General features: G+C 41.5%; 1 protein-coding gene across 1 annotated transcript in view; it reads right to left on the bottom strand.

Annotated features, from left to right (window-relative positions):
- Positions 1 to 1,382: 1,382 nt before the first annotated feature.
- The window catches only part of DPT (dermatopontin), a 36,497-nt gene continuing 11,538 nt past the window's right edge, over positions 1,383 to 26,341 (bottom strand). Inside the window, exons 2-4 of the mRNA XM_019976667.2 lie at positions 19,117 to 19,242; positions 7,672 to 7,779; positions 1,383 to 2,506 (exon numbers count right to left, since the gene is read on the bottom strand). Coding sequence (XP_019832226.1) covers positions 2,440 to 2,506; positions 7,672 to 7,779; positions 19,117 to 19,242 — 301 coding nt within the window. The 3' untranslated portion in view covers positions 1,383 to 2,439. The remainder of the gene's footprint in view (positions 2,507 to 7,671; positions 7,780 to 19,116; positions 19,243 to 26,341) is intronic.

Genomic DNA, 26,341 nt, shown 5'->3' on the forward strand with positions numbered 1-26,341 from the left:
GTTCTTCTCTCTATTTATTCTATTTGGCACAGACATACATTGGATTGCTGTATTACTTTTTTTCCGTGACTCGTGCTGTCTGGCAGTCTCCTGGACTGCTGCTCCCAGTTGTACCTCTCCAACCCGAGCCTCCGGCGTCCTGGTGCCCTACTCCCCCACCTCCTCCCCAGCCTTTGGTTTCCTTCATGGCTGCTAAGTCAGCCAGTCTGCGTTGCTTGTCTCTCTTCCAGCTGTGCTCCACACACCCGGCTAAGTCCATTTCCTGGCTGCCATCCTGACCCAAAGCTGCAATTGCTAAAATATTAATGGTGCCGTTTGTGAGAAAAAAACACAGGGAAGCTTGGTATAAATGAAAATTGCCAGAGACGTGGAAACAGGGAAATGGAAGAAATAAAGCAGAAACATAATGTGAAAAAGGACCTCAGCGTTAAGTCAAAGGTGGACATCCTTAGCTCTGCCTTTCTCTTCCTAATACTGAGGTCTCACTGGGAAATGCCAGCTTCACTGGCTGAGATTCACTGTCTTGACCACCTGGATGGGTTGCCTAACAAGGTAGGTGATCCCTGTGGATTTGCCTGCCTGCCTGGGTCTCCTGAGAGAGAAGAGAAGGGAAGCACAGCACAGATTTGAAAAGAAAAGGCAAACTGTGTGGATAAAGAAAGTAGAGGCTCCCTGTGGTCAAAAATCATGTGACACATTGGCATGAGGAGGTCTGTAGGATGCTGAGGACAAATCAGCTAGATTCAAAGGCAAAGAAATGTGATTCCACCCTTTATCCAATCCTTAATGAAAGCACTTAGCACTTTATGCTTTATTTATTGGATTTCTCATACTCTGTCATTATCATTATTGGATTCCTGGTGCCCTGCATGGTGCTTGGCACAAATCACAATGAGAAGCTATATTTTCTGAATAATCAGAAAGGGGAAGAGTAGAGAGCAAAGTCGGAGAAGGCGATGGCACCCCACTCCAGTACTCTTGCCTGGAAAATCCCATGGATGGAGGAGCCTGGTGGGCTGCAGTCCATGGGGTCGCTAAGAGTCGGACACGACTGAGCGACTTCACTTTCACTTTTCACTTCCATGCATTGGAGAAGGAAATGGCAACCCACTCCAGTGTTCTTGCCTGGAGAACCCCAGGGACGGGGAAGCCTGGTGGGCTGCCATCTATGGGGTCGGACACGACTGAAGTGACTTAGCAGCAGCAGCAGCAGAGAGCAAAATGGAGAAGCAAATGGCAACTCACCCCAGTATTCTTGCCTGGAGAATCCCATGGACAGAGGAGCATGGAGGACTACAATCCGTAGGATCGCAAAGAGTCAGACATGATTGAAGTGGCTTCGCACAGAGAGAGAAAAATGACCCTTAACATTTGCAACATAGTGAATGTTAATATTTTTATTCTTTTTATGATGAAGAGAGTACAAAGGGCTGGAGATGGGGACATCACAGGAGGAGGAACGATAGTGCCATCTCTGCAAAAGACACCCCTAAACTACACATTGAAAAGAAGTAGATCCCCCAGGGCAGCCTTTTCCATCCAGAAAATGGAAACCAGTCAACATGAGTTTGCCAGTAGCTCGCACAACTACAGGGCCTTTGCCAGTTTTTCCAGGTGCTGGCAAGTCAAACTCCTTTTTCAGTTTTCCTCCAGGTTCCTAACTTGAGTCCCATTCTCTGACCTCTCTCATCCTCCTTGTTTTTGTCTTACTTGAGACTGATTCTCACAGGTTTCTCTGGTTCCTGTGCTCATTTTCATTACTGGGCATGTAACAATCTTCTTCCAGTTTAGGAAATTCTTCCAATCCTCAGTCTTTCAGGCCCAAACAATTTCACCTCCCCATTTCACCTCCCAGTCTCCTCCCTCCTGGAGCACAGAGCTCTGCACTTGAACTTCTAGGCAAGCTTGGCTTATGCGGAGTGGGAGAGTGGAAGCAGGTCGCCCTAAGGCAGAAGGTCTGTTCTCTGTGAAGATCCTAGGTTTCCTTCAAACAGACAGAGCTCTAGAGAGCATTCCTGGTCCCCTTCTTCAATTTCTGCCCCTTCATTCCACTACTAAACCTCCTCACAGGTACTGCTCAGCACTAGGCAACTCACTGGGTAGTAAAAGCAACAGCAAGGCTGAGACAGGTGCTCAAGCAACTAGGCTCGTTTTCAGGCTGTGCCTGTGCACACAGAATATATGGTGTGCAACACAGCCATCGTCACTCATACAAAAGGGTTTCTATGGAACATGTTGAAAGTGAGAAATTAGGGATTTTATTATAAGCGTGATACTAGTCAGAAGGCCCAGAAAACTGGCATTCCAGCTACCAACCAGCTTGAGCAGAAGAAAAGAGAGCAACAGAAACCACTTAGGAGTCCCTGCTGATGTTAACGTCTGTGGAGTCCTCAGGCCTCCTGGACCTCTTCCCTTCACTCAGATTGGTAGGTTGCAGATCTAAACATTTGCAAATTCACAGTCATAGTCAGTCATCCGGCACATTATGAATTTCCACTGGCGATCCCTGTAGGGAGAGAGTCAGAGAGCTAATGTCAGTGAGAAAAGACACCTTGGGAAGAATAAAGCAATGAGCAATCTTTGGAGAATTTAGGAACGTAAGGGACAGCTAACCTCACTTTCCTCTCAGGAAACATCTCTAAGAAGTCTCTAGAAAACCTATTGGTAATTGTCTATGAGGTCAGGACTCCTGGACCCCTCCTCCCAGTTCAAGGTGCATCTTGGACGGGACTAACTAGGTTGCCAGTGTGTTTAGGTCCTGTTTATCACCAGTGATCAGCTGATCACTGGTCCATCTCAAAAGCACCTTCTTGGACATACAGGTTAACAGCTTGGGATAAAAGCATTTATTTAACATTTTCTTCATTTCATTGTTGAGAATCATCTCTTACATTGGCTATCCATCGCTCATTCTTTCTTTTTCTGAGAACGTACAATGTGCTGGGCTCTGTGCTGTACCCTCTTCAGAAAACACTATCACAGGGAAATGGACAGAGAGAAAACAACTCTAAAAGCCTTAACATGAAAAGGAAAGTCCCTGTTATTTTTGCATGACAGAAACTGAATTGCATATTTGTTTAGATGGTCAGGCATAGGTATGAGAAAACATAGAATTGTTTAGTTTTGAAAAATACAGTGTGGATGCCTTTCAAGGAACATTCTTTGCTAAGGACTAGCCCAAGTCCTTTGTTCACCTATTTAACAAAAATATATTGAAAGCCTACTCTGCATAGCACTCTTCTGGTCTGATACTATTTAACAATGATAGCAGCAATGGTAATGACAACTGTAACCATTATTCGCTGAGTCCTCCAATATGTCCAGCATTGTACTAGATGCTTTACATATTTTCTCATTTAATCCTCACAATATGTCATTGTTTAGGTGGAGAAGTGGACTCAGAGAAACATGAACTTTATTAACATAATTAGATGACAATTGCAAGTTCCAAGTTTGTTGGACTCAAATCTTGCTCTTTATCTGATACCACAATGACTCCGTTAACTTGACACCCATACCCCCATTGAGAACACGGCTGTCATGTCTTTTGCAAAGTCTTGATGAAGGGCAAAAAAAGTCATTCCGTATATAGCCACTCAAATGCTTCTCAAGCACAGTGGGGTCATTTAACCTTAGAATATTCTTCTTCCTCTTCAGTCTGAAAGGCTTCTTCCCAGATTTTTCTTAGACACCAACACTGGTAAGATCGTTACCAAGCTGCAAATCTGGAAGGTGGGACTGACCACTCTCAAGTTCTGGGAGGTAACTTGCCAACAGCTATGGAACAGGCTGCTCACACAGTAAGGCAGGCTTTGTAATTTGAGTCTGCTGCTCGAGGTTGTTTAGAGTAATGGGCATAGGCTGCCCAAGTATAAAAAGTTATCAAGAGCCTGGGTAACCAGTTATTTATTAGTATTTATTCCTGCAGTTGTTAACAGAGAACATGGCTTGTCTCAGATGGAGGTTAGGAAATCGGTGGCATGTGAGTTTATGAAATAAATTTCATTACTGTAGACAAGTCTGATTTATCTCTATGCCAACAGACATAGCTAAATAAGATCTTGAGCCAGGCATTCACGCTGCTCTTTCAAAAGGCTTTAATTGATGCTAAGCAAAATTTAGACTTGGTTGTAAAAGAACCAAGTTATAAGAATCAGGCTTAGTCTCTGATTTCCCTCCTGGATGGTGGTTCTCAAGAAGGGGCAGTTTTGCTTCTCAGAGTTTTTTATTGTTGTTGTCACAACTCTGGGGGAGGGGAGGTCACTATTGTCATCTAGTGTGGAGGGGTCCGGCTGCTGCTGAACATCTGGAATGCATGGGAAAGGCTCCTGCAACAAAGAGCTATCTGTGCCCCAGCTGGGCAACTCCATTCCAGGAGAAAACCACTATGATCTGCCTGTGGAGGAAAAGCTCTTGCCCAATGAGTCCTACACTGAAAATATTTCTTGAAGGTGATGACCTCAGCATCTTTCAGCAGAGCAGGAGAAATCCAAGTTGTGGATCTTCACACCACTGATTGTTAGTGACCGTGGCAAAATTGCATGGGTATATTAATTGTAAACAAATGCATGATATAATAGCTCAGTTTTCCAAGATTTTAGGTTAAACTACATAACTGAAAATGTCCAAGTCAATAGCCACTGGACATTTTAGCTGTCAAAATATATTTATTTTGAGGAAATTTTGGATGGTGTACTCTCTTTACTGTATTCCTTCCTGTCTCCTTAAACAGAAAATGCCGAACTAATTTTCTCATTGAGTTGGAAACGTCATTAGGAACATTGAGCACCCTTCTATACTGTTGTCCAGAGTTGCCCTTCAGGGCTTTGAGTTCTTAGGTTTTTCCTTTTCTTTTTCTTAAATATAGTTTTATGTGTGTCACATCATTCAGCTGTTTTATTTTAACTGGTGAGAAGTAATATCTTCCCTATTCATTAAAATTTTTTTTTAATTGAAGGATAATTGCTTTACATAATTTTGTTGTTTTCTGTCAAATATCAACATGAATCAGCCATAGGAATACATATGTCCCCTCCCTCTTGAACCTCCCTCCCATCTCCCTCCCCATCCCACCCCTCTAGATTGTTACAGAGCCCCTGTTTGAGTTTCCTGAGTCATACAGCAAATTCCCATTGGCTATCTATTTTACATATGGTAATGTATGTCTCCATGGTACTCACTCCACACATCTCACCCTCTCCCTCCATAAGTCTATTCTCTATGTCTGTTTCTCCATTGCTACCCTGCAAATAAATTCATCAGTACCATTTTTCTAGATTGCATACACATGCATTAGTATACAATATTTATCTTTCTTACTTCACTCTCTGTAATAGTCTCTAGGTTCATCCACCTCATTAGAACTGATTCAAATGTGTTCCTTTTTTACAGCTGAATAATATTCCTTTGTGTATATGTACCACAGCTTCTTTATCCATCCATCTGTCAATGGACATCTAGGTTGCTTCCATGTTCTAGCTATTGTAAATAATGCTGCTAAGAACAGTGGGATACATGTGTTTTTTTCAATTTTGGTTTCCTCAGGGCATATGCCTAGGAGTGGGATTGCTGGATCATATGATGATTTTATTCCTAGCTTTTTAAAGAATCTCCAGACCATCTTCCATAGTGGCTGTATCAATTTACATTCCCACCAACAGTGTAAGAGGGTTCCCTTTTCTCCACACCCTCTCCAGAATTTATTGCTTGTAGATTTTTTGATGATGGCCATTCTGCCTGGTGTGAGTTTATAGCTCACTGTAGTTTATTTTTTAATTTGCCTGCTAAACCATTCCAGGCTGCAAAAAGATGGACAGTTTTCTCTCATGTCTCATGTTCCTTCTTGCCACTAAACTAGACACTAAAAAAGATATAGCGAGCTCCTCAGGCCTTGAGGAAACATTGACTAATATCAATATTAGTTCATTCCAATCAAGTCAACCAGAAGCATGCTTTCAAAATGTGGGTTGAGAAAATAATAACTAAGCTAGATAAAAAGGTATGTAAAATGCAAACAATTAATGTGTGAGAACTGAGGGGGTTTTCTATGAATAAATGTAAGGGTTTTTGTTCATTGAGCCTGAAAACTGTATTGCATCTTTTCAGATTTCGTTCATGTTTGTTTTTTCTGTTTAATTTTTTTTAAATTAAAGGTCATATTAAATAAGTTAACTCCAATTAGGTATGATATCATTGCACTTAAAAACATAAATATACACCAAAATGTCCCAACCAAATTTGTCATTCTATTATTTAATGAATTAATGAGTTAGGTTTTGTTCATTTGCTAAACAGTTATTGGTAACTTTTCAGGAATTCATTTGCTGTGCAAAGTGATGATCACCTAACTATAAGTAGGTCAAATCAACCTTCTAACACCTGAATTTATTCATATCTCTTTCTTTATTAGCAGGGAGAAGAATTTTTATTTTCCTCTTATTGTTTTGCTTTGATGTATTTGTGATAAAATTGGAAACTGATTATGAGAGAAAGGGGTTTTAAAAAATTAGTACTGTTTTTCTCTGAAGTTCTCCATTTTTTAAAAAATTTTATTTTATTTTTAAACTTTACAATATTGTATTAGTTTTGCCAAATATCGAAATGAATCCGCCACAGGTATAACTGTGTTCCCCATCCTGAACCCTCCTCCCTCCTCCCTCCCCATACCCTCCCTCTGGGTCATCCCAGTGCACCAGCCCCAAGCATCCAGTATCGTGCATCGAACCTGGACTGGCGACTTGTTTCATACATGATATTATACATGTTTCAATGTCATTCTCCCAAATCTCTCCACCCTCTCCATCTCCCACAGAGTCCATAAGACTGATCTATACATCAGTGTCTCTTTTGCTGTCTCATACACAGGGTTATTGTTACCATCTTTCTAAATTCCATATATATGCGTTAGTATACTGTATTGGTGTTTTTCTTTCTGGCTTACTTCACTCTGTATAATAGGTTCCAGTTTCATCCATCTCATTAGAACTGATTCAAATGTATTCTTTTTAATGGCTGAGTAATACTCCATTGTGTATATGTACCACAGCTTTCTTATCCATTCATCTGCTGATGGGCATCTAGGTTGCTTCCATGTCCTGGCTATTATAAACAGTGCTGCGATGAACATTGGGGTACACGTGTCTCTTTCCCTTCTGGTTTCCTCAGTGTGTATGCCCAGCAGTGGGATTGCTGGATCATTGTTTCTAAATATAGTTGGTGAGTTTTGTGTGTTTCTCATCTCCAGTCCCCTCTCTTCTCTTTTCTCTCCCTTCCCACAACCCAAAGTGAGGATCATATAGAGAAGTGGTATTGGAGAGGGTTCATTTTGACACTGGGCACTCTTTTAATCATTTTTGTCCTCTCTAACATGTTTGGCAGGAAAAAAAGTGCTTTTTAAGACTGAGTAAAGGGAAGAGCATAAACCATCATGGAATACCAACTTGGCATCTCCTGCTCTGAGCAATCTGGAACCCATCCTCATCTCCAAGGGTGAGCTGCTCCACGAAGTAGGTTCAATTCCCATTGTTTTCCATTGTCATGTCAGTCTTTTAGTTAACCTAGACCAAGTAGGAAACTAAAATAGGGAAAACCCCAGATCAAAAATCCTGCAGATATGACCCTTGCAGAGAGCTGGTTCTGACCACTCCAACCTTGCCCATGGGGAAGGCTCACCTTTCCACTGCAGAGAAAGTGGTTGTTGCCCCTCGCATATAATAATCATAATTGTAGGAAATCATGTCCATCTCCTCACCATAGTGGCCTGGATATTCTGTTGTCAGCCTATGTGGGAAGAACAAAAGTTTAGAGGGCAAAGATAAAACTATACTGCTGGGAGCAAACAGAAAACATGTTATAAAGGAGAGATACAGTTTCAACATTATGGGAGACCCAAATCAGAGCTGGATGACCTCTGCTAAACCATTCCAGGCTGCAAAAAGATGGACAGTTTTCTCTCACATCTCATGTTCCTCCTTGCCACTAAACTAGACACTAAAAAAGATACAGCGAGCTCCTCAGGCCTTGAGGAAACATTGACTAATATCAGTATTAGTTCATTCCAATCCAGTTAACCAGAACCATGCTTTCAAAATACAGGTTGTAACTTACTAGTAGATCATGAAATCAGTTTAATTGGTTAGGACCAGCTGAGCTTTAAAAAAGAAGAAGAGATTGAATAGAAAATATCAGAGACTGCATTGTACATACTAAAGTTATTGTGTATGTAGATAAAAACTTTGTTTCAAATATATATGTGTGCATGTATTTATATGTTATTTGTATGGTCTGATAATTTAATATGCACTTTTTTTTTACTGTATTTGAAAAATATTAAAATAAAATATAGGCTGTATAAAAATAGTTTTTACCTAGTCTGCCATTGTTTATTTGGCACCTAAAACAGTTCCTGGTACATAGTAAGTATTTTTTGAATAAATAAATAGCCTTGAGAGAGTCATTTAATCTGTTTCCTGGTCTATAGAAGAATGAAAGTTACCTTACAGGTTTGTCATTTGGATTAACACAAATAAGTATGACACGTGGTAGGAGTTGAATTGTTAGGCGAAATTTTGTGTCTTCTTCCTCCTTCACATTTCCTTCTTTCTCCTCCAAGATTAAGCCAAGCCCTGGCCTCTCCCTGGGTAGGCTCGTTGTGCTCCACCAGAATAAATCTAGAATTTCCTGGCTCTTATAATGCTTCACCACTGGGGATCTTCAGGATCAAAATAGTCCTTTTGGTGTGATATATGTTCCCCAAAGTCTTTATCTGCACCCCCAAACTGCTTGGGAAACAAATAGTGTCAGTAATTTAATCTGATTTGGGGTCACAGGTCATTGTATGTTGATGATATAAAGATCTCCCTACATGTAGACTTAATACTGCAAGGATTGTCATGAGATCTTAAAAGCCTGATTCATAAACTGGAAGGTCTCTTAGAAGAGTCTCAAGCTTCGATGCAACAAGTTAACACAAGATAACCTGAGTTATTGAAGTTGAAGTTGTTCAGTCGTCTCCAACTATTTGAGACCCCATGGACTATAGCCTACCAGGTTTCTCTGTTCATGGGATTTTCCAGGCAAGGATACCACAGTGGGTTGCCATTTCCTTCTCCAGAGGATCTTCCCAACCCAGGGATCGAACCCAGGTCTCCTGCATTGCAGGCAGACGCTTTACCCTCTGAGCCATCAGGGAAGCCCAAACTGGAACTTAAAACTTCACTCTCTTTGTTCATAACCATTTCTTTTACCACATTATGCACTTGTTCTTGTTCTCTGATTCTTCTCTTCTCAAGACATAATTATGCTCCATCAGAACACCAAGCCCTATCTAGAGTGGGTTCCATGTGTTTCTGCTTAATATTTATGGAAGGAAACAGGCTAAAGCAGAACCCTATTTTGTGCTTCCAAGGAGACTCAGAACAAGGACTTTCTCTTCCTAATGAAAACATTAAATGACTCATAAATGGCCCTAATAGGTTTTCATTTGGATTCTGTTGGTTTGTGATCCCTGAGGATTCTAACAAGTGCTAGATTCAAGTTTACCCAGAGGAGGGATTTGTTGATAATGAAAATTAGGATTAAAAGAGATGGAGTAGAATGCATTTTTTCTTACATCAGGGAGCACAAAATATTTTCCAGAATTTTTAGAGCACTCTTTAGATACAATATATAAAAGTTGATTGCCAAACATTTTAAGATGTGCTAAGGCAGAAATCCACCTAAGGTAATAGTGTACAGTAGTCACTCAGTCGTGTCTGACTCTTTGTGACCCCATAGACTATAGCTCACCAGACTCCTCTGTCCATGGAATTCTCCAGGCAAGGATACTGGAGTGGGTTGCGATTACCATCTCAGGGGATCTTTCTGATCCATGGGTTGAAACTGGGTCTCCTGTTTTATAGGCAGATTCTTTACCATCTGAGCCACCAGGAAAGCCCCAAGGCAACACTACATTAGGCTAAATCCAGTTCCCAAAACTATTGGAAATCATTATGCTAGACTGATATTTTTTTAAGTTTTTACTGATCTACTTTCAGATTATTTGGATAGTTAAATACATTTGGAATGAAATGGGAAAGAGAGGCTTGCATTTTTTTAAAAAATGACATTTTAAGCTTCAAAGGGGGACAAAAGTTATCCATTGCTTTTTTCAACTAGCAGTTCCTATGGCTTCATTTTTGGTAGTGGCCAGACCAAAAGTCTCCTGTTCAACTGACAGTTTGTCTATGAGGTTTCTCTGTGGGGGATTGCTGTTCAGTAAATTTCTAGAATACCCTCAGGAAGGTGTCATACATGCTTATTTGTGTATTTCCATCTTGGTCCCAGCCAGTTTTTTGTTCTTACTTGATATTGGGGATTTTCATGTTGCTTTGTTTTTGTTATAAAATCATGAGGTCAAGTGTAGATTATTTTACAGAATCTTTGATTAAGAGGGTAAGGCAAGAGTTTGGGTTTCGGTAAAAATTACTTCTACTTTATGAAAGTAAAAATACAGAGGAAGAAAGAGCCCCAATCAATAAGCCTCCCAAACACCATTCATAGAGGGAACTGCTGTTTCAATACAGTCAGGATTCTGAATTTTAGAACAAGATAAATGTGCCTCCATTTAGTTTCTGAGGATGTCATGCACACACAAAATATTCCAATAAGTGAAAGCTCTAGTAATAACTCCTCAGAAGGAAAAAATAGAATTTAAACGTTCAGAACAAGACACAGGGACAAGGACATAGGAACTTGTCAGGAAATTAAAAGAGACTACAAGGAAGCACAAGATAAGGGTTTCATAAACTATGGTGATGGGCTTCCTGAGGGCAGAAGGGGAGGAGTTCAGTGTGGTTCCAGATTCCTTGTGGATTACCAGGTCACGGCAGGCAGTTTTATGGCAAAGTACACTTCATACTGAGCACTGCCATACATTTCCAGACCAATTAAAACAATCAAACAGGCCTTCCCTTGCAAGAAGAAGAGAAAGTTCTGTCAGTAACATTGCTGTTGTTCAGTCACTAAGTTGTGTCTGACTCTTTGTGACCCCATGGACTCCAGCATGCCTGGCTTCCCTGTCCTCCACTCTCTCCATGAGTTTGCTCAAAGTCAGTGATGCTATCTAACCATCTCATCCTCTGCTGCCTCCTCTTCCTTTTGCCTTCAATCTTTCCCAGCATCAGGGTCTTTTCCAATGACTTAGCTCTTCACATTAGGTGGCCCAAGTATTGGGGCTTCATCTTCAGCATCAGTCCTTCCAATGAATATTCAGGGTTGATTTCCTTTCAGATTGATTGGTTGATCTCCTTGCAGTCCAAGGGACTCTCAAGAGTCTTATCCAGGACCACAATTCAAAAATATCAATTGTTCAGTGCTCAGTTTTCTTTATGGACCAACTCTGACAATCCATACATGACTACTGGAAAAAACATAGCTTTGATTATATGGTCGTTTTTATGCAATTTACTGAAATGAGTCTACTACTGAAGCTCTTCTATCAGGATCCTTATATATCCCTTTACAAAGAGCTAATTGTCCCTCTGTGTGTGTTTCCCCTATCACTTTTGGATGAGTGGCTACTGGAGCATAATTTCTCACTGTAAACTACTTTTAATGCCATCTATAGGCAAGAGTATGGCATCACCGACTTGTTGGACATGAGTTTGAGCAAGTTTTGGGAGTTGGTGACCGACAAGGAAGCCTGGTATGCTGCAGTCCATGGGGCACCAAGAGTTGGGCATGACTGAGTGACTGAACTGAACTGTAGGCAAGGGGACAGGACCAGAAGGTTGTTTCAAAACTAAGTGAGAACTTGATAACATAGAACCACTTGTACAATTTCTTGAATTAGATAAGTTTGAAGAAGATGGAAAGAAATTAAATAATGTCTTAGGTATGAATTGAAGAAGGCCCTTGCAAATGGAGGTGATTTTTAAAACAGATACAGGATTTTCTCACCTAAGATTATTAAAGCTCTGAAATTATCAATGGATTCAGCTAGAATCAATAAATGATTGCTGTCCAGTACGTAACCACAAATTGAGCCACAGCTGACAGATGGCATTCTCCTTTTCTATGAGAACATGACATGTCACAGACCTTACTCAGATATATATCATCACATTCATTTTAAAAAGGAGAGTAGAGATAGAATTTAAAAAGGACAATTTACTTATTGTTGGAGGTTTGCTTGAGAATTTATGCAATTTTTAATAGTTAAAGGAAAGGGTTTTGACTCTTTCTCAACAGAAAGTGACTCAGTATAGATTTTATCAAACTTCACCTTTATTATTGATTTGTTTTGTTTAGTTGCTAAGTCATGTCTGACTCTTTTGCAATCCCATAGACTATAGTCCACCAGGTTCTGTCGATGGGATTTCCCAGACAAGAATACTGGAATGAGTTGCCATTTCCCTCTCTAGAGTATATTCCCAACCCAGGGATTGTACCCTCATGTCCTGTATTGCAGGCAGATTCTTTACCACTGAGACATTCAGGAAGCCATTTATTATTGATTACTGAGACTTGAACACAAGGTCAGGCCTTGTAGCACCAGCATCTATTTGTTACATGTCTGACCTGTCAGCAAGTAGAACAACTGGATTCTTTGGGGGTCATCCCAGAGGCTCCACTTTTAGGCTGTGTACTTCGCTGGTGTGCACGAGAACAAATGGGGCCATGCCCTATGGCCCAGCATCAGTTAGTATCACATCCTCAACCGTATCCCACTTTGTGGGATGCCAGAGAAGCACACACCACAGATGTCCTACCCTAAAAACTGGGAGAAAACCCAGCATCTACAAGTTAACAAACTAGAAGGGGTTACCTGAGGAAGCCATACATCAGCTTTTTTCAAAACAAGAGTAAACAGTATTTCCCATCCCATTCTTTAGCGCTCAGCCCATCCTCAAACAACATTTTAGAGAAGCTTCTTCTGGTCAATCCAGCCTCTAATTCTGTCTTACTTCTATTTTCTATGCTTCCTAGAATTCCCTGATGACTCAGATGATAAAGAGTCTGCCTGCAAAGCAGAAGACCCAGGTTCCAATCCCAGGGTCAAGAAGATACCCTGGAGAAGGAAATGGAAACCCACTCCAATATTCTTGCCTGGAGAATTCCATGGACAGAGGAGCTTGGTGGGCTACAATCCATGGGGTCACAAAGAGTCAAACATGACTGAGGACCTAACATGTCACTCTTCTGCTTCTCAATTAACACCTTGTTTAAAATACTCTATTCTAATGTTCTGGGCCTTGCAGGTGGCTCAGTGGTAAACAATCTGCCTGTGATGCAGGAGACATAGGTTTTACCCCTTGGTCAGGAGTGATCTCCTGAACAAGAAAATGGCAATCCACTCCAGTATTTTACCTGGGAAATCCCATAGACAGAGGAGCCTCCCAGACTATAGTTCATGGGTTCGCAAAACTTAGCGACTAAACAACATTAGCGACTAAACAACATTCTAAAGTCCTATTACTTGTCAGCACCACATATTTAGCTTTTGATCAAAAGACAGAATACTGTATAGCATCTTGTTTCACAATGGTGATCAGTACAGTGAGCTCCTTGAGGGGTCATTAGTATATGACAAGCATATACACTTTTATAATCTAGTTCAGCTGTGGATGTGGAGAAATTCAACATTTATAGACTTGGGATATGTTGAGATTGGCCTACATTCCACATCCAGTCAAAAAGAGGACACCCCTTTCTGACAGGCAAATCACTGAAAAGTGTCTAAAATAAACAGAATCTGCTTGTGGTCAATCCTCTTGATTAATAAACGCTTTGCCAGGTAAGCTACAAAGAATGAGAAAATTTTAGGTGAGACTAATTTGCCTGTGGCCTGGCATCCCCAGTAGGTGCTATATCAGAACCTATTTGAATTATTTTTGCAAAAATGAAAAAAGTAAAACCCAATTGCAGTTATGCATAAAGGAAAGCAACCTCGGAGTCAACTGACTTCTGCAAAGAGCTGGGGGAAGAGTTCAAGTGGGACTAAATGACTCTGGAGTCACCAAAGTGCCCTTCTCTGCAGAGAGGCCCTGAACTCCAGGGGTCAGAGAAAGAATTCAATACGGTCATGTCTGTCCTCTTGTGGCATTTTGGAGCACTATATATCAAAGTGTTCAAATATGTATCACAAAAGGGGGAACACAGTTCTAGATATATCTGTCATTTTAAATTAGAATAGGAAAGTCCCTAACTATTTTCCAAATCACTCTCTTGGAAATGAATTTCCAGCTCACCATTGCAAGCCCAGGGCTGGTCAGTAAGCACATTTGTTTTGACTCATGTTAGTTTTCACCGGCCACACTGCATCATGGTTGCCCAATCCCGCAGTTGGTGGGGACAACTCCACCTGCAGTGTCTCCCTTCCAGCTAAAATAACCACTTTCTTCTCTGTTTTCACTGTGAGATGCCCACTGTATTGTTACCTAATACTCCAATTTTCCAGGTCTTATTTTCTCATCGAGATTCAGAGGACTCAGTACTATGCAAAGCATGTGGGATCTGGAGGCAGATAGACCTGTTGGAATTGAGTTCAGAACTTTGAACAAGTCACAACTTCTGCACCCTGGTTCTATCATCTGGGCCATAGATTATGATTTCTGTGCATCAGAAGTAAATGAACTAATGGTGTAGATTAATAAATAAAATAAAATTTATCATCATCATTAGGAACTGAATCAAAGTTTATGAACTTTACTTATATCCATTCATATTCAGTCTGATTAAGTGAATTAATGAATAGAGGAATGAATGATTATTTCTAGAATACAATAAAAGAGAGTGAATAAGAAAGTATAGAGCCACAAATTTGGAATTGCAAGGTTTACTTTGTTCTAAGCAGCAAGTGGGACCTGATCTTATGTTACCCAATACTTACTAGACAACCAGCCACATCTCTGAAGTTTCTACTCTTGAAGGTCGAACATAGGAAGGGAGGAAGCACTGACATGAAGGCAGCAAATACATTTCTAAATTAGAAATATGGCACAATGATTACGACAGCCACGCCACCCCAACTGATGACAGATATGATTGATTTTGCTGAAGCTCAAAGGGCCCATCAGCCCCTAAAATGAGTGCTTCATGCTTCATGCAGTGCCAGGCGATGGTTGATCGAAGCCCCAGAAGCAGCTAAACTCAATGCAGGCTGCTTAAAAATGTAACATCCAGTCTTACTTTCTCAAAATGTGGGTGTCTCCATCTCCGTAATAACAGCTTCCAACCTGCTCAGAGGAAGCATTGTAGAAGCTGCCCTTCCCACCAGGCTTCTGGGAGTAGTGCTGTAGTAGGCATCTGAGCAGGGGTGGGGGGGGCAGATGCCACATGGAGATGGCTATGAGGTCATCTTTGTCCCTGTCATGGTTTCACGGGAAATGGGAATGCAAACATTATCCATCTTGTATTAAAAGCTGGACAATGAAATCAGTAGTTAAAGATAAGCTTTGATAGAGTGCTTTGGGGTAGGAAGAGGAGAATATTCAGATGAGCTGGTTTTGTTGTAGTTGTTAGCCAGAACTATCTAGGAATTAAAAAAAAAAATCTCTGGCTTATGACTTCAGCATAATTGAAGGGGAGACCAGATAGTGGAGAACAGAATACAGTATCTGAGATTCATATAGAAACTCATAGTAGAAATTCATTATAGAAACTCAAGGCTGAAGGAAAACTAATGGGTTATCTATGCTGATTCTGAGGAAGGTTTTTTTTTTTTTTTTGGTCAAAACATATTATGTAGTGAACCTGAGGAAAGGCTATGAATCTGGAAAAGAAACATTTAGGAAAGGAAACACATGCTCAATTCAAAACTGTTGGTCCCTGCGACATGGTCTACACCTGGACAGCCTCAGCGTGCTGATGGGGGACAGCCTGATGCATGGCAAGCAGCCACTGGAGCTGTGTGGAGACTGGGGAATTATTCAGTCTCTGAAAGGTTGTGGCTTCCTCAGTGACACGTGTTTGTGGTTTGCAGATGAATGGACTAAGAATGCATATTCTCACACATAAATAAATCTGTGTAACAACATTTACGTCTGTATCCAGTCCCAGTGGGGACTTGAGAGTGATGCCATGTCTGCTTCTATCAGGAATTTGCTTTCTTACCAGACTTCAGTGATGCTATAATATCTCATGAGAAACTGCAGAGACTGAAATGGGAGCGGCGCCTTGGTCCCCACCAAACAAATAAATCCCGCACTTATGTGGGAGTTGCTTGGATGATTTACTTTTTTTTCCTGTGCACAGGGTGCTATTCCTGAATCCCTAAAAGCTTGCAAGCTCGGAGAGGATAGATGTTCACTTCTCAATGTCAGGCTCAGTGCTATAGAACAGCCTTCCAAGTGGGAAGAGAAAAATGTTTCCACCCACATATGCCCAGTTCCCTGGGAGGTGATTCAAGTTAGTTAAAGTGATGTGAGGGAAGGTTTAGAGGAAGAGGGTTATCAGGAGCTTTCACTGTGGGAAGGTGTGGGAAAACAGTTCTCGCTCCGAAGGGCTGTTAAAAGGGTCGGATAAAATAATGCACTTGAAGAAAGACTTTTTTCCACTATAAAACCTCCTCATATCAATGGCAGGTTTCCCTACTGTTACTGTTCCAAGGGGCCTTTGATGCTCAACTATTCATTTGAAAAATTTATTGCCTACTTTGTGCCAAGCAATATGCTGAGATGCCAGAGAAATAAGACCTAATTCATGCCCTAGAGGTTTCATGCAATGTAGAAAAACATAGAATGTCATGACTCAGGAAACTTAAAGATGCCACTGAAATGTCTAGACATGCCGGCGGGACAGTGACTCATGCCCTGCATACCACAGTGCTTCCTGCAATCTCATTGTGCTGTTCCAAGTGTCCCTTTGGAAAAGGACTATTTCCTTGACAACCATAGTAGTTCTCAGCTCTGACACCACACAACCAGGAAGAGGTCCAGTCAAGGGAAGCCTTTCTTAGAGGGACCACTTCAAAGTGGACTTTCTGTGTCTTTCGGAGGAATTATCTCCTCTCTCCATTCTTCTCTCTCTCTCCACAGTTTGATTCTACCAACTGTCAGTGTCAAGTCTGGGTGATGGAGTGGGATGAGGAATGGGGAGAGTGGGGTGGTGGGAGAGGATGGGCAGACCATTGCAGACCACGGCCAAGGATAAATTTTGTTACCAGAGATTTTAATGTCTTGGGTAACTTAAGTTGCTCATCTCTGTCAGCCTTTTATCTCAAGACTTTGGTCCCACATACACGGCTCCATGCTCATTAAATTCTTAGCCTCTTAGAAACTGGTGGGCTCCTGCTACTCTACCCTGAATGTAAGACCGTTTAGGTCTCGGATTCAGGAACTTTCAGAGTTATAACCTACACCCTAGTCATGTCTGTTCACCAACCATGGTGGAGTAAGACCAGCTTTATGGAGGCATCTGGTCCCATCACTTCATGGCAAATAGATGGGGAAAAAGTGGAAGCAATGACAGATTTTACTTTCTTGGGCTCCAAAATCACTGTGGATGGTGACTGTAGCCACAAAATTAAAAACAAACAAACAAACAAACAAACAAAACAACGCTTGTTCCTTGGAAGGAAAGCTTTGACAAATCTGGACAGCGTATTAAAAAGCAGAGACATCAGTTTGCTGACAAAGTTCTGTAAAGCCAAAGCTAAGGACTTCCCAGCAGTCATACACGGATGTGAGAGTTGGACCGTAAAGAAGGCTGAGCGCTGAAGAATTGATGCTTCCAAACTGAGGTGCTGGAGAGAAGACTCTTGAGAGTTCCTTGGACTACAAGGAGACCAAGTAAATCAGTCCTAAAGGAAATCAACACTGAATATTAATTGGAAAGACTGATGCTGAAGCTGAAGCTGCAATACTTTCACTGCCTGATGCTAAGAGCCAACTCATTGGAAAAGACCCTGATGATTGAAGGCAGGAGGAGAAGGCGACGACAGAGAATGAGATGGGTAGATGACATCACTGACTCAATGCACATGAATTTGAGCAAACTCCAGGAAACAGTGGAGGACAGAGGAGCCTGGCGTGTTGCAGTTCATGGGGTCGTAAAGAGTCAGACATGACTGAGCGACTGAGCAACAACAACAGCATGGAGGCATTTTGGACAGCTGGCTGAAGTCCTTCCCCCATCAGAGAGCTTCTGCTCTCAGATGACTTTGAGCTCTGAATTTACCATTCATCACTGCTTCAAACAGAAAAGTGCTGCCTGTCCCTAGAGACACTGTGCCCTACTTGAGCATCTGTGGAGTTGTTTGGTTACAGAGAATAAGCGTGACCCACAAGGCTGTTTTTCCAAGCATCACATCACACTGTGGAGAGATATGTCACTTGAGTGAGTCAACCTTCAAATGTTGACACTTATTCTTTTGTTCTAAGTAGAAATGTCTGACTTGTTTCCAGACTGAAGAACTTGGGACAAGTTGTGTTGTCAACATCCAATGCAAGTTATCAGAATTTATATATACTCAAAGGCCAGGTCCTTTTTAAGTCTATGATTATATACTATGTTTGGCACTCTGACCTGGAAAAAGGCTGGATCTTCAAAAGAAGTCCTGAAAGAAAACATAGGGTCCCAGATATGTCCAGTGTCCTTGGATGTGATGAGAAGTTATAATGATAGAGACAGAAAAGAGCACTGCAACAGGAGTCTGTAAACTTCAGCTTAGAGGTGAACCACCATGAAATAAGCTGGCTGGTCTGGGGCAAGTCACATTTTTGCTCTATTGCTCTTTTTTTTTTTTGCTTTTCTACCAAAAGAGGGATGCAGGAGCACTGGGTTGATGACCTGTAAGGTCCCTCCCAGTGTGAATACTACTCTGGCCTTTTCTTTCATCTATCCATCCCCTTCTATAGGCTGCTGCTGCTGCTGCTAAGTCACTTCAGTCGTGTCCGACTCTGTGCGACCCCATAGATGGCAGCCCACCAGGCTCCTCTGTCCCTGGGATTCTCCAGGCAAGAACACTGGAGTGGGTTGCCATTTCCTTCTCCCTTCTATAGACTAGCTGCTATATTTAAAACTTGTTTGTGATGGCTTATGCTTATCTGAAACTAGAAACGTGGACCAAAGCACACCCCCCAAGCTCCCTTCCAGTCCCAGTAGCCTAAAGGGATTGTGTTTGGCTGCCAGGCTCACCAGCAGGAATATGGGCATCTCTTGCTGTAGCGACAGCAGTAAAATTGCCACTCGCGATCCAGCACTGACTCGAAGTAGCGGCTCTGGAACCCTGCCACCAGTCCATTGTTGGAGCATGTCTGGTACCTGAAGAGAAGAGAAAACTCCAAATAAGCTAACACAATGGTGCACAAATTCACCCCCTCCCCAAGACCTCAACACCCAGTTACTAAGCCAAGCCACTCTTTCAATGACCTAGATTCCTTACAATTTATTCTATTTTATGCAAATAAAAAAGACTTTGTTTTATTGGTAGGAATGACATATACTCACCGTTAAAATTCAAATGATTCAAAATCTTTCAACTGGAGGAAAATTGGGAAACTCTGCTCTTGTTAGACCTCTGAGAATATGTTGTTAGATGGAAGAATGCATAAATGGATGGATACAGAGGCATCTAGAATTTTTACAAATGCAAGATTGTATTATTCATGCCGTTCAAAATAAAAGATAATATAATTCACTTTGTCTGAATTGAAATAAAATGAAGACAAGGAAAAACACAACGGATTGATGAACTTCAAATAAACATTTCTTCTGCTTAAGAACGGGCAGATTCTCTACCCTTGAGCCACCAGGGAAGCCCTGAAAGCTTTCAAAAGCTTTTCCAAAGTGAGTCTTAGCTAACTCTGTTTTTCTGCATTTTTACCCACCTGGACATTGATCCTGTTCCCTCTTGTGAGGAAGCAGAGCAGGAATTTGTCTCTGTGTCACTACCTGGCAGTTGGAATACATCCCTGCTTTCCAAGTAAAGATAAGTTTCCAGAAAATATAATAGATTAAGAATAAGTACCCAGTGCTGATAGGTGAGAGAGACCTTGCTGACACACAAACTATAAAACCATCAGTGACCGAACTTCATTTTGTTCTTTTTAATTATTGGAAATGATCTTCTGGATCATATGTAGATATGTATTTGAATATATATATATATATATATATATATATATATATATATATAAGCATGAATGAATAAATGAATAACGAATGGGGAAAAAAAAGATGCTTCCTGACAAGACATGAAATATATTTATTATCTAGTTTGATCAGATTCAAATAAGGACTTCCCAGGTGGCTCAGAAGGTAAAGAATCCACTTACAATTCAGGAGACCCGGGTTCAATCCTGGGTCAGGAAGATCCCCTGGAGAAGGAAATGGCAACCCACTCTAGTATTCTGGCCTGGAGAATCCCAAGGACAGAGAAGCTTGTGTGCTATACTCCATAGGGTCTCAAAAGAGTTGGACGTGACTTATTCAAATGTATTTATTTATCCATTCATCCAACAAACTTGTACCTCCTCACTATTCTGTATCAATCTCTGTGTTGAAACAAAAATCAAGAAATGGGCTTGTTACTCAGTCAACAGGCAAATTGGCTCGAACTCCCTGTTCCCAGGACTTGCAAGAAGTTGTGACAAACCTTTGAAAGCTCGGCTATAAGATATAAATAATGCAAGTTAAGATGTACATTGAGACCTATGCCCATTGATGACCTAGCCTTCTTTGCTCTACCATTGTTCATATCTCAGCTTTTGAAAGCACCTGGTACATTTCAGGAATCCATACAGTTGGAATGGATGACTAAGGTCTGAAGGGTAGCCTTGGGGGCTGATTTTCCACAATGGTTTATCCTATCCTAATTCTAGCCTTGCTAGTGAGATGCAACTTCAATAGAAAGCTCTAAGAGTTGTAAACCAAGCTCATGTGTGTCCAAAGAGTGATGGTGCAGCAAACTGGTACTCTCTGTGATCTTTCTCCATCACTAAAAGTTTGCCTCCCTCTAAATCAGCCCTGTCAGAACTGAACCAGGCTTTCCTGGAACTGTTGTTCCACTGGGCACTCAGACTGTCACAGGGACGCATTCCCATGATGGTAAGTTCCCATAAGCAAAAATAAATGTAACAAGATAAGCTGAATGGTTTCGGTACCAGTTGTGAAGCCCATCCAAGTTCCATGAATTCTCTGCCGGCTGCCAGCCAGGCAGCTGACCCCACAGTCCTATATGGGAAGTGTGTGTGTGTCACTCTCTCAAACGCCACCTAAAATAACACTGCCTTGTGAAGATTATTTGGACACTACACGCCCAGGGCCCAAGGACATATGATGAAAGCTAGTTAACCAAACAGAGCTCGCCTCCCCCAGTTTCTGTCCCACTGCTTTCACATTTTGGTAGAGTGAGCCTGTACCGGAGCTTGGCTGTGTGTGTGGCCAACGTGATGAAATTATCCCTTCTAGAATTGGATTTTTGTAAGGGGACATTTTCACACTCATGTAGAAGCAGTCTAGCAGGGTAGTTAAGAGCACAGGCTATGTTGCTGGACTGCTACTCCAACCATTCCTGACTGTATCACCTTTGACAGGCTTCATACCCTCTAAAGGTCTCAGTTTTCTCATCTGTAAAATGGGCATAATAACAGTATGTAGTTATTAAAGTTATTGTGAAGACCAAATGAAGCAATGCATACACAACTCTGTAGCTGATAGTAAATAATCTACCTGCAAAAGAGGAGATGCGGGTTTAATCACTCAGGAGGGTCAGGAAGATCCCCTGGAGAAGGGAATGGTTACCCACACCAGTATGATTGTCTGGAGAATACCCCATGGACAGGGGAGCCTGGAGGGCTACAGTCCATGGGGTTGCAAAGAGTCAGACACAACTGATCGAGACTAACACTTTCACTTTCATACATAACTCTCTCCAGTTGAGATGTGCTAGTTCCATTGTTCTACAGCATGTGGCATGCCAGGTCCCCAGTCAGAGATTGAACCTTCATTGCCTGCACTGCAAGATGGACTCTTAACACTGGACCATCAGGGAAGTCCCCCAGAATGCACTTGTAAGAGTCCATCATTCAAATCCAGGAGGGACCCTGAAACTTTCTGCAAGCAGTTCTCAGAAACTCACGTGAGCGGTACATCTTCCCACTTCTACCTTCTCCTTCAGGAACAGAGCCTACTCCAGGATGAGGGTGCAAAACGAATCTAGTTTGGGGCATTCCTCACCTCCACTCCTCTCCCTTTCAATCACCTTTTCAAAAAGTACTTAATAAGATCCACCTAAAGATTTGCCCACAAACTGCAGGATTCCAAACACAGGAGCCAGGCAGGTGAGAAGGGGAATGAAGGCAGCTTATCAACAGGAGGGGAAGGAGGGGGAGTTGGACAAAGCTTGCATTACTAAAGTGATTCAAATTCAATTTTTTTTTTTAAGTTGTGGAAAAGACATCCCTGAGGCTCTGCTTAACTGCCCAGTGCATGACTGTTGTTCTTGAATGGTCTGCAGAAAAGAGGATGGGCCCAAGACTGCAGCTTTCCTGGTAAAGGATAATAGGACCCAGCTGAGCCCTAGGCACAGGTTCCCTGAGAACATTTCCTCAGAGTCTGAGGGCCCTGGGGTTCCTTGCATCTGGACTCTCTCCTCTCCCTTTGAAAAGACATTCTTCCTCATCAACCCTTTGAAGACTGGAGGCTCAGATTCACAAACTCGAGCACTGTGAGCCCTGCTCCACCTGATGCTGGAAACTTTCTAGAAGGAAAATCACCAGGCAGTTGTTCCTCCTCTGACAACAATGGTCATGGACATTTTCTGAGAAAATGGCCTTTATGAAAGTGATTTCTCTTTTCTCAGGGCCATCACCCCGGAAAAACTTTCTTCTATATCCACAATAGCAAAATGTGGAAGCAACAGGATTCAGGGGAAAGAGTCCTTGCTGAGGGATTGGCAGGCATTGAGTTCTGGTCCTAGCTGTGACCTTCACATTCCATGTGGAGCCTCACCTAGGTCACTGTGAGAATCAAGTGAAATAACACCTGCAAAGCTCTCAGCCAAGATAGAAACAGGAAGAGCAACGATCCAAACTCAGATATTCCTGAGGCCAGAGCTCCTGTTCAGGAACTCTCAGGGAGCCCAAAATGTTGCTCCATGATTGTCCTTCTGCTTTCTGGTCCATTCTCCAGCCAGGCTTTCTCCCTGCGGTTGTGTCCTTCCCTGGGTCCAGGGCCATTGGTCAGGCTCAGTGACAGTGGCCAGGATGGGAAGCTGTTCATGTGTCTGGTTTTGCCAGTGAACTTCTCTGTGAAGTTTTAGTCTCTCATTCCAGTCTCTGCTGGTCTCGGTCCAGACTCACAGAAAACCCAGACTCTTAGCAAGTTGGAGGTGGCATTGGGTTGAGTAAGGAAAGTAGCATCAACTTGGTGAAGAGCTTTCAGAATCCCATCAAATGGATGGGCCGGTTGTGCTCGTCTCTTCTTCCAGCTCCACAAACTGTGTTTCCAGGTCTGCTAGCCAGTCTTCAACTCCACAACAAAGATGGAATAAAAGCAACTTTTCCCATCGTCCAGGCTGGTGGCCACTCCCTGTGACTAGAAGACCATGTGACTCAACCTCTTACTCCCCAACATTGCTCTCCCAATGCAGGTGATAAGGGTTTAAATTTCACCAAGGGAGAATCATTCTTTTATTTATTTATTTATTTTTCATTTTAGATAATGTAGCTTGTGAAAATTAAGCTTACACGAACACAAACATGTATTTTCCACGGATATTTTTCTTTTCTTTTCTTTTTAATTTTAATATAAATTTATTTGTTTTAATTGGAGGCTAATTACTTTACAACATTGTATTGGTTTTGCCATACATTGACATGAATCCACCACGGGTATACATGTGTTCCCCATCCTGAACCCCCTTCCCACCTCCCTCCCCATCCCATCTCTCTGTGTCATCCCAGTGCACCAGCCCCAAGCACCCTGTATCATGCACAAACCTGGACTGGTGATTCATTTCACATATGATATTACACATGTTTCAATGCCATTCTCCCAAATCATCCCACCCTTGCCCTCTCCCACAGAGTTCAAAAGACTGGTCTATACATCTGTGTCTCTTTTGCTGTCTCGCATACAGGGTTATCGTTACCATCTTTCTAAATTCCATATATATGCATTAGTATACTGTACTGGTGTTTTTCTTTCTGGCTTACTTCAGTCTATATAATAGGCTCCAGTTTCATCCACCTCATTAGAACTGATTCAAATGTATTCTTTTTAATGGCTGAGTAATACTCCATTGTGTATATGTACCACAGCTTTCTTATCCATTCATCTGCTGATGGACATCTACGTTGCTTCCATGTTCTGGCTATTATAAACAGTGCTGCGATGAACATTGGTGTACATGTGTCTCTTTCAATTTTGGTTTCCTTGGTGTGTATGCCCAGCAGTGGGATTGCAGGGTCATAAGGCAGTTCTATTTCCAGTTTTTTTAAGGAATCGCCACACTGTTCTCCATAGTGGCTGTACTAGTTTGCATTCCCACCAACAGTGTAAGAGGGTTCCCTTTTCTCCATACCCTCTCCAGTATTTATTGCTTGTAGACTTTTGGATCGCAGCCATTCTGACTGGCGTGAAATGGTACCTCATTGTGGTTTTGGTTTGCCTTTCTCTGATAATGAGTGATGTTGAGCATCTTTTCATGTGTTTTTTAGCCATCTGTATGTCCTCTTTGGAGAAATGTCTATTTAGTTCTTTGGCCCATTTTTTAATTGGGTCGTTTATTTTTCTGGAATTGAGCTGCAGGAGTTGCTTGTATATTTTTGAGATTAAATCTTTGTCAATTGCTTCATTTGCTATTATTTTCTCCCATTCTGAAGGCTGTCTTTTCACCTTGCTTATAGTTTCCTTTTTTTTGTGCAGAAGCTTTTGAGTTTAATTAGGCCCCATTTGTTTATTTTTGCTTTTATTTCCAATATTCTGGAAGGTGGGTCATAGAGGATCCTGCTGTGATTTATGTCAGAGAGTGTTTTGCCTATGTTCTCCTCTAGGAGTTTTATAGTTTCTGGTCTTATGTTTAGATCTTTAATCCATTTTGAGTTTATTTTTGTATATGGTGTTAGAAAGTGTTCTAGTTTCACCCTTTTACAAGTGGTTGAGCCGTTTTCCCAGCACCACTTGTTAAAGAGATTGTCTTTTCTCAATTGTGTATTCTTGCCTTCTTTGTCAAAGACAAGGTGTCTATAGGTGTGTGGATTTGTCTCTGGGCTTTCTATTTTGTTCCATTGATCTACATTTCTATCTTTGTGCCAGTACCATACTGTCTTAATGACTGTGGCTTTGTAGTAGAGCCTGAAGTCAGGCAGGTTGATTCCTCCAGTTCCATTCTTCTTTCTCAAGATTGCTTGGCTATTCGAGGTTTTTTATATTTCCATAAAAATTGTGAAATTATTTATTCTAGTTCTGTGAAAAATACCGTTAGTAGCTTGATAGGGACTGCATTGAATCTATAGACTGCTTTGGGTAATATACTCATTTTCACTATATTGATTCTTCCGACCCATGAACATGGTATATTTCTCCATTAGTGTCCTCTTGATTTCTTTCACCAGTGTTTTATAGTTTTCTATATATAGGTCTTTTGTTTCTTTAGGTAGATATATTCCTAAGTATTTTATTCTTTTCGTTGCAATGGTGAATGGCATTGTTTCCTTAATTTCTCTTTCTATTTCCTCATTATTAGTATATAGGAATGCAAGGGATTTCTGTGTGTTGATTTTATATCCTACAACTTTACTATATTCATTGATTAGCTCTAGTAATTTTCTGATGGAGTCTTAAGGGTTTTCTATGAAGAGGATCATGCCATCTGCAAACAGTGAGAATTTTACTTCTTCTTTTCCAATTTGGATTCCTTTTATTTCTTTTTCTGCTTTGATTGCTGTGGCCAAAACTTCCAAAACTATGTTAAATAGTAGTGGTGAGAGTGGGCACCTTTGTCAAGACTCATTCTTTTAGAGTAAAGCTTGCTGCTAAGTCACTTCAGTCGTGTCCGACTCTGTGTGACCCCAGAGACGGCAGCCCACCAGGCTCCCCCGTCCCTGGGATTCTCCAGGCAAGAACACTGGAATGGGTTGCCATTTCCTTCTCCAATGCATAAAAGTGAAAAGTGAAGGTGAAGTCACTCAGTCGTGTCTGACCCTCAGTGACCCCATGGACTGCAGCCTTCCAGGCTCCTCCGTCCATGGGATTTTCCAGGCAAGAGTACTGGAGTGGGATGCCAGCTTGGACTCCTGTTAATTCTCTTTTCCCCAGAATATTCTTTGAGTTGCTATAAGACATGTATAACATGCTTCACAGATTTTCAAAATATTTGTTAGGTCAACAAGTATTCATTAGAACCTACTCTATGACA

This window comes from Bos indicus, chromosome 16, assembly GCF_029378745.1.
Source record: "Bos indicus isolate NIAB-ARS_2022 breed Sahiwal x Tharparkar chromosome 16, NIAB-ARS_B.indTharparkar_mat_pri_1.0, whole genome shotgun sequence".
NCBI classification, from domain to species: domain Eukaryota; kingdom Metazoa; phylum Chordata; class Mammalia; order Artiodactyla; family Bovidae; genus Bos; species Bos indicus.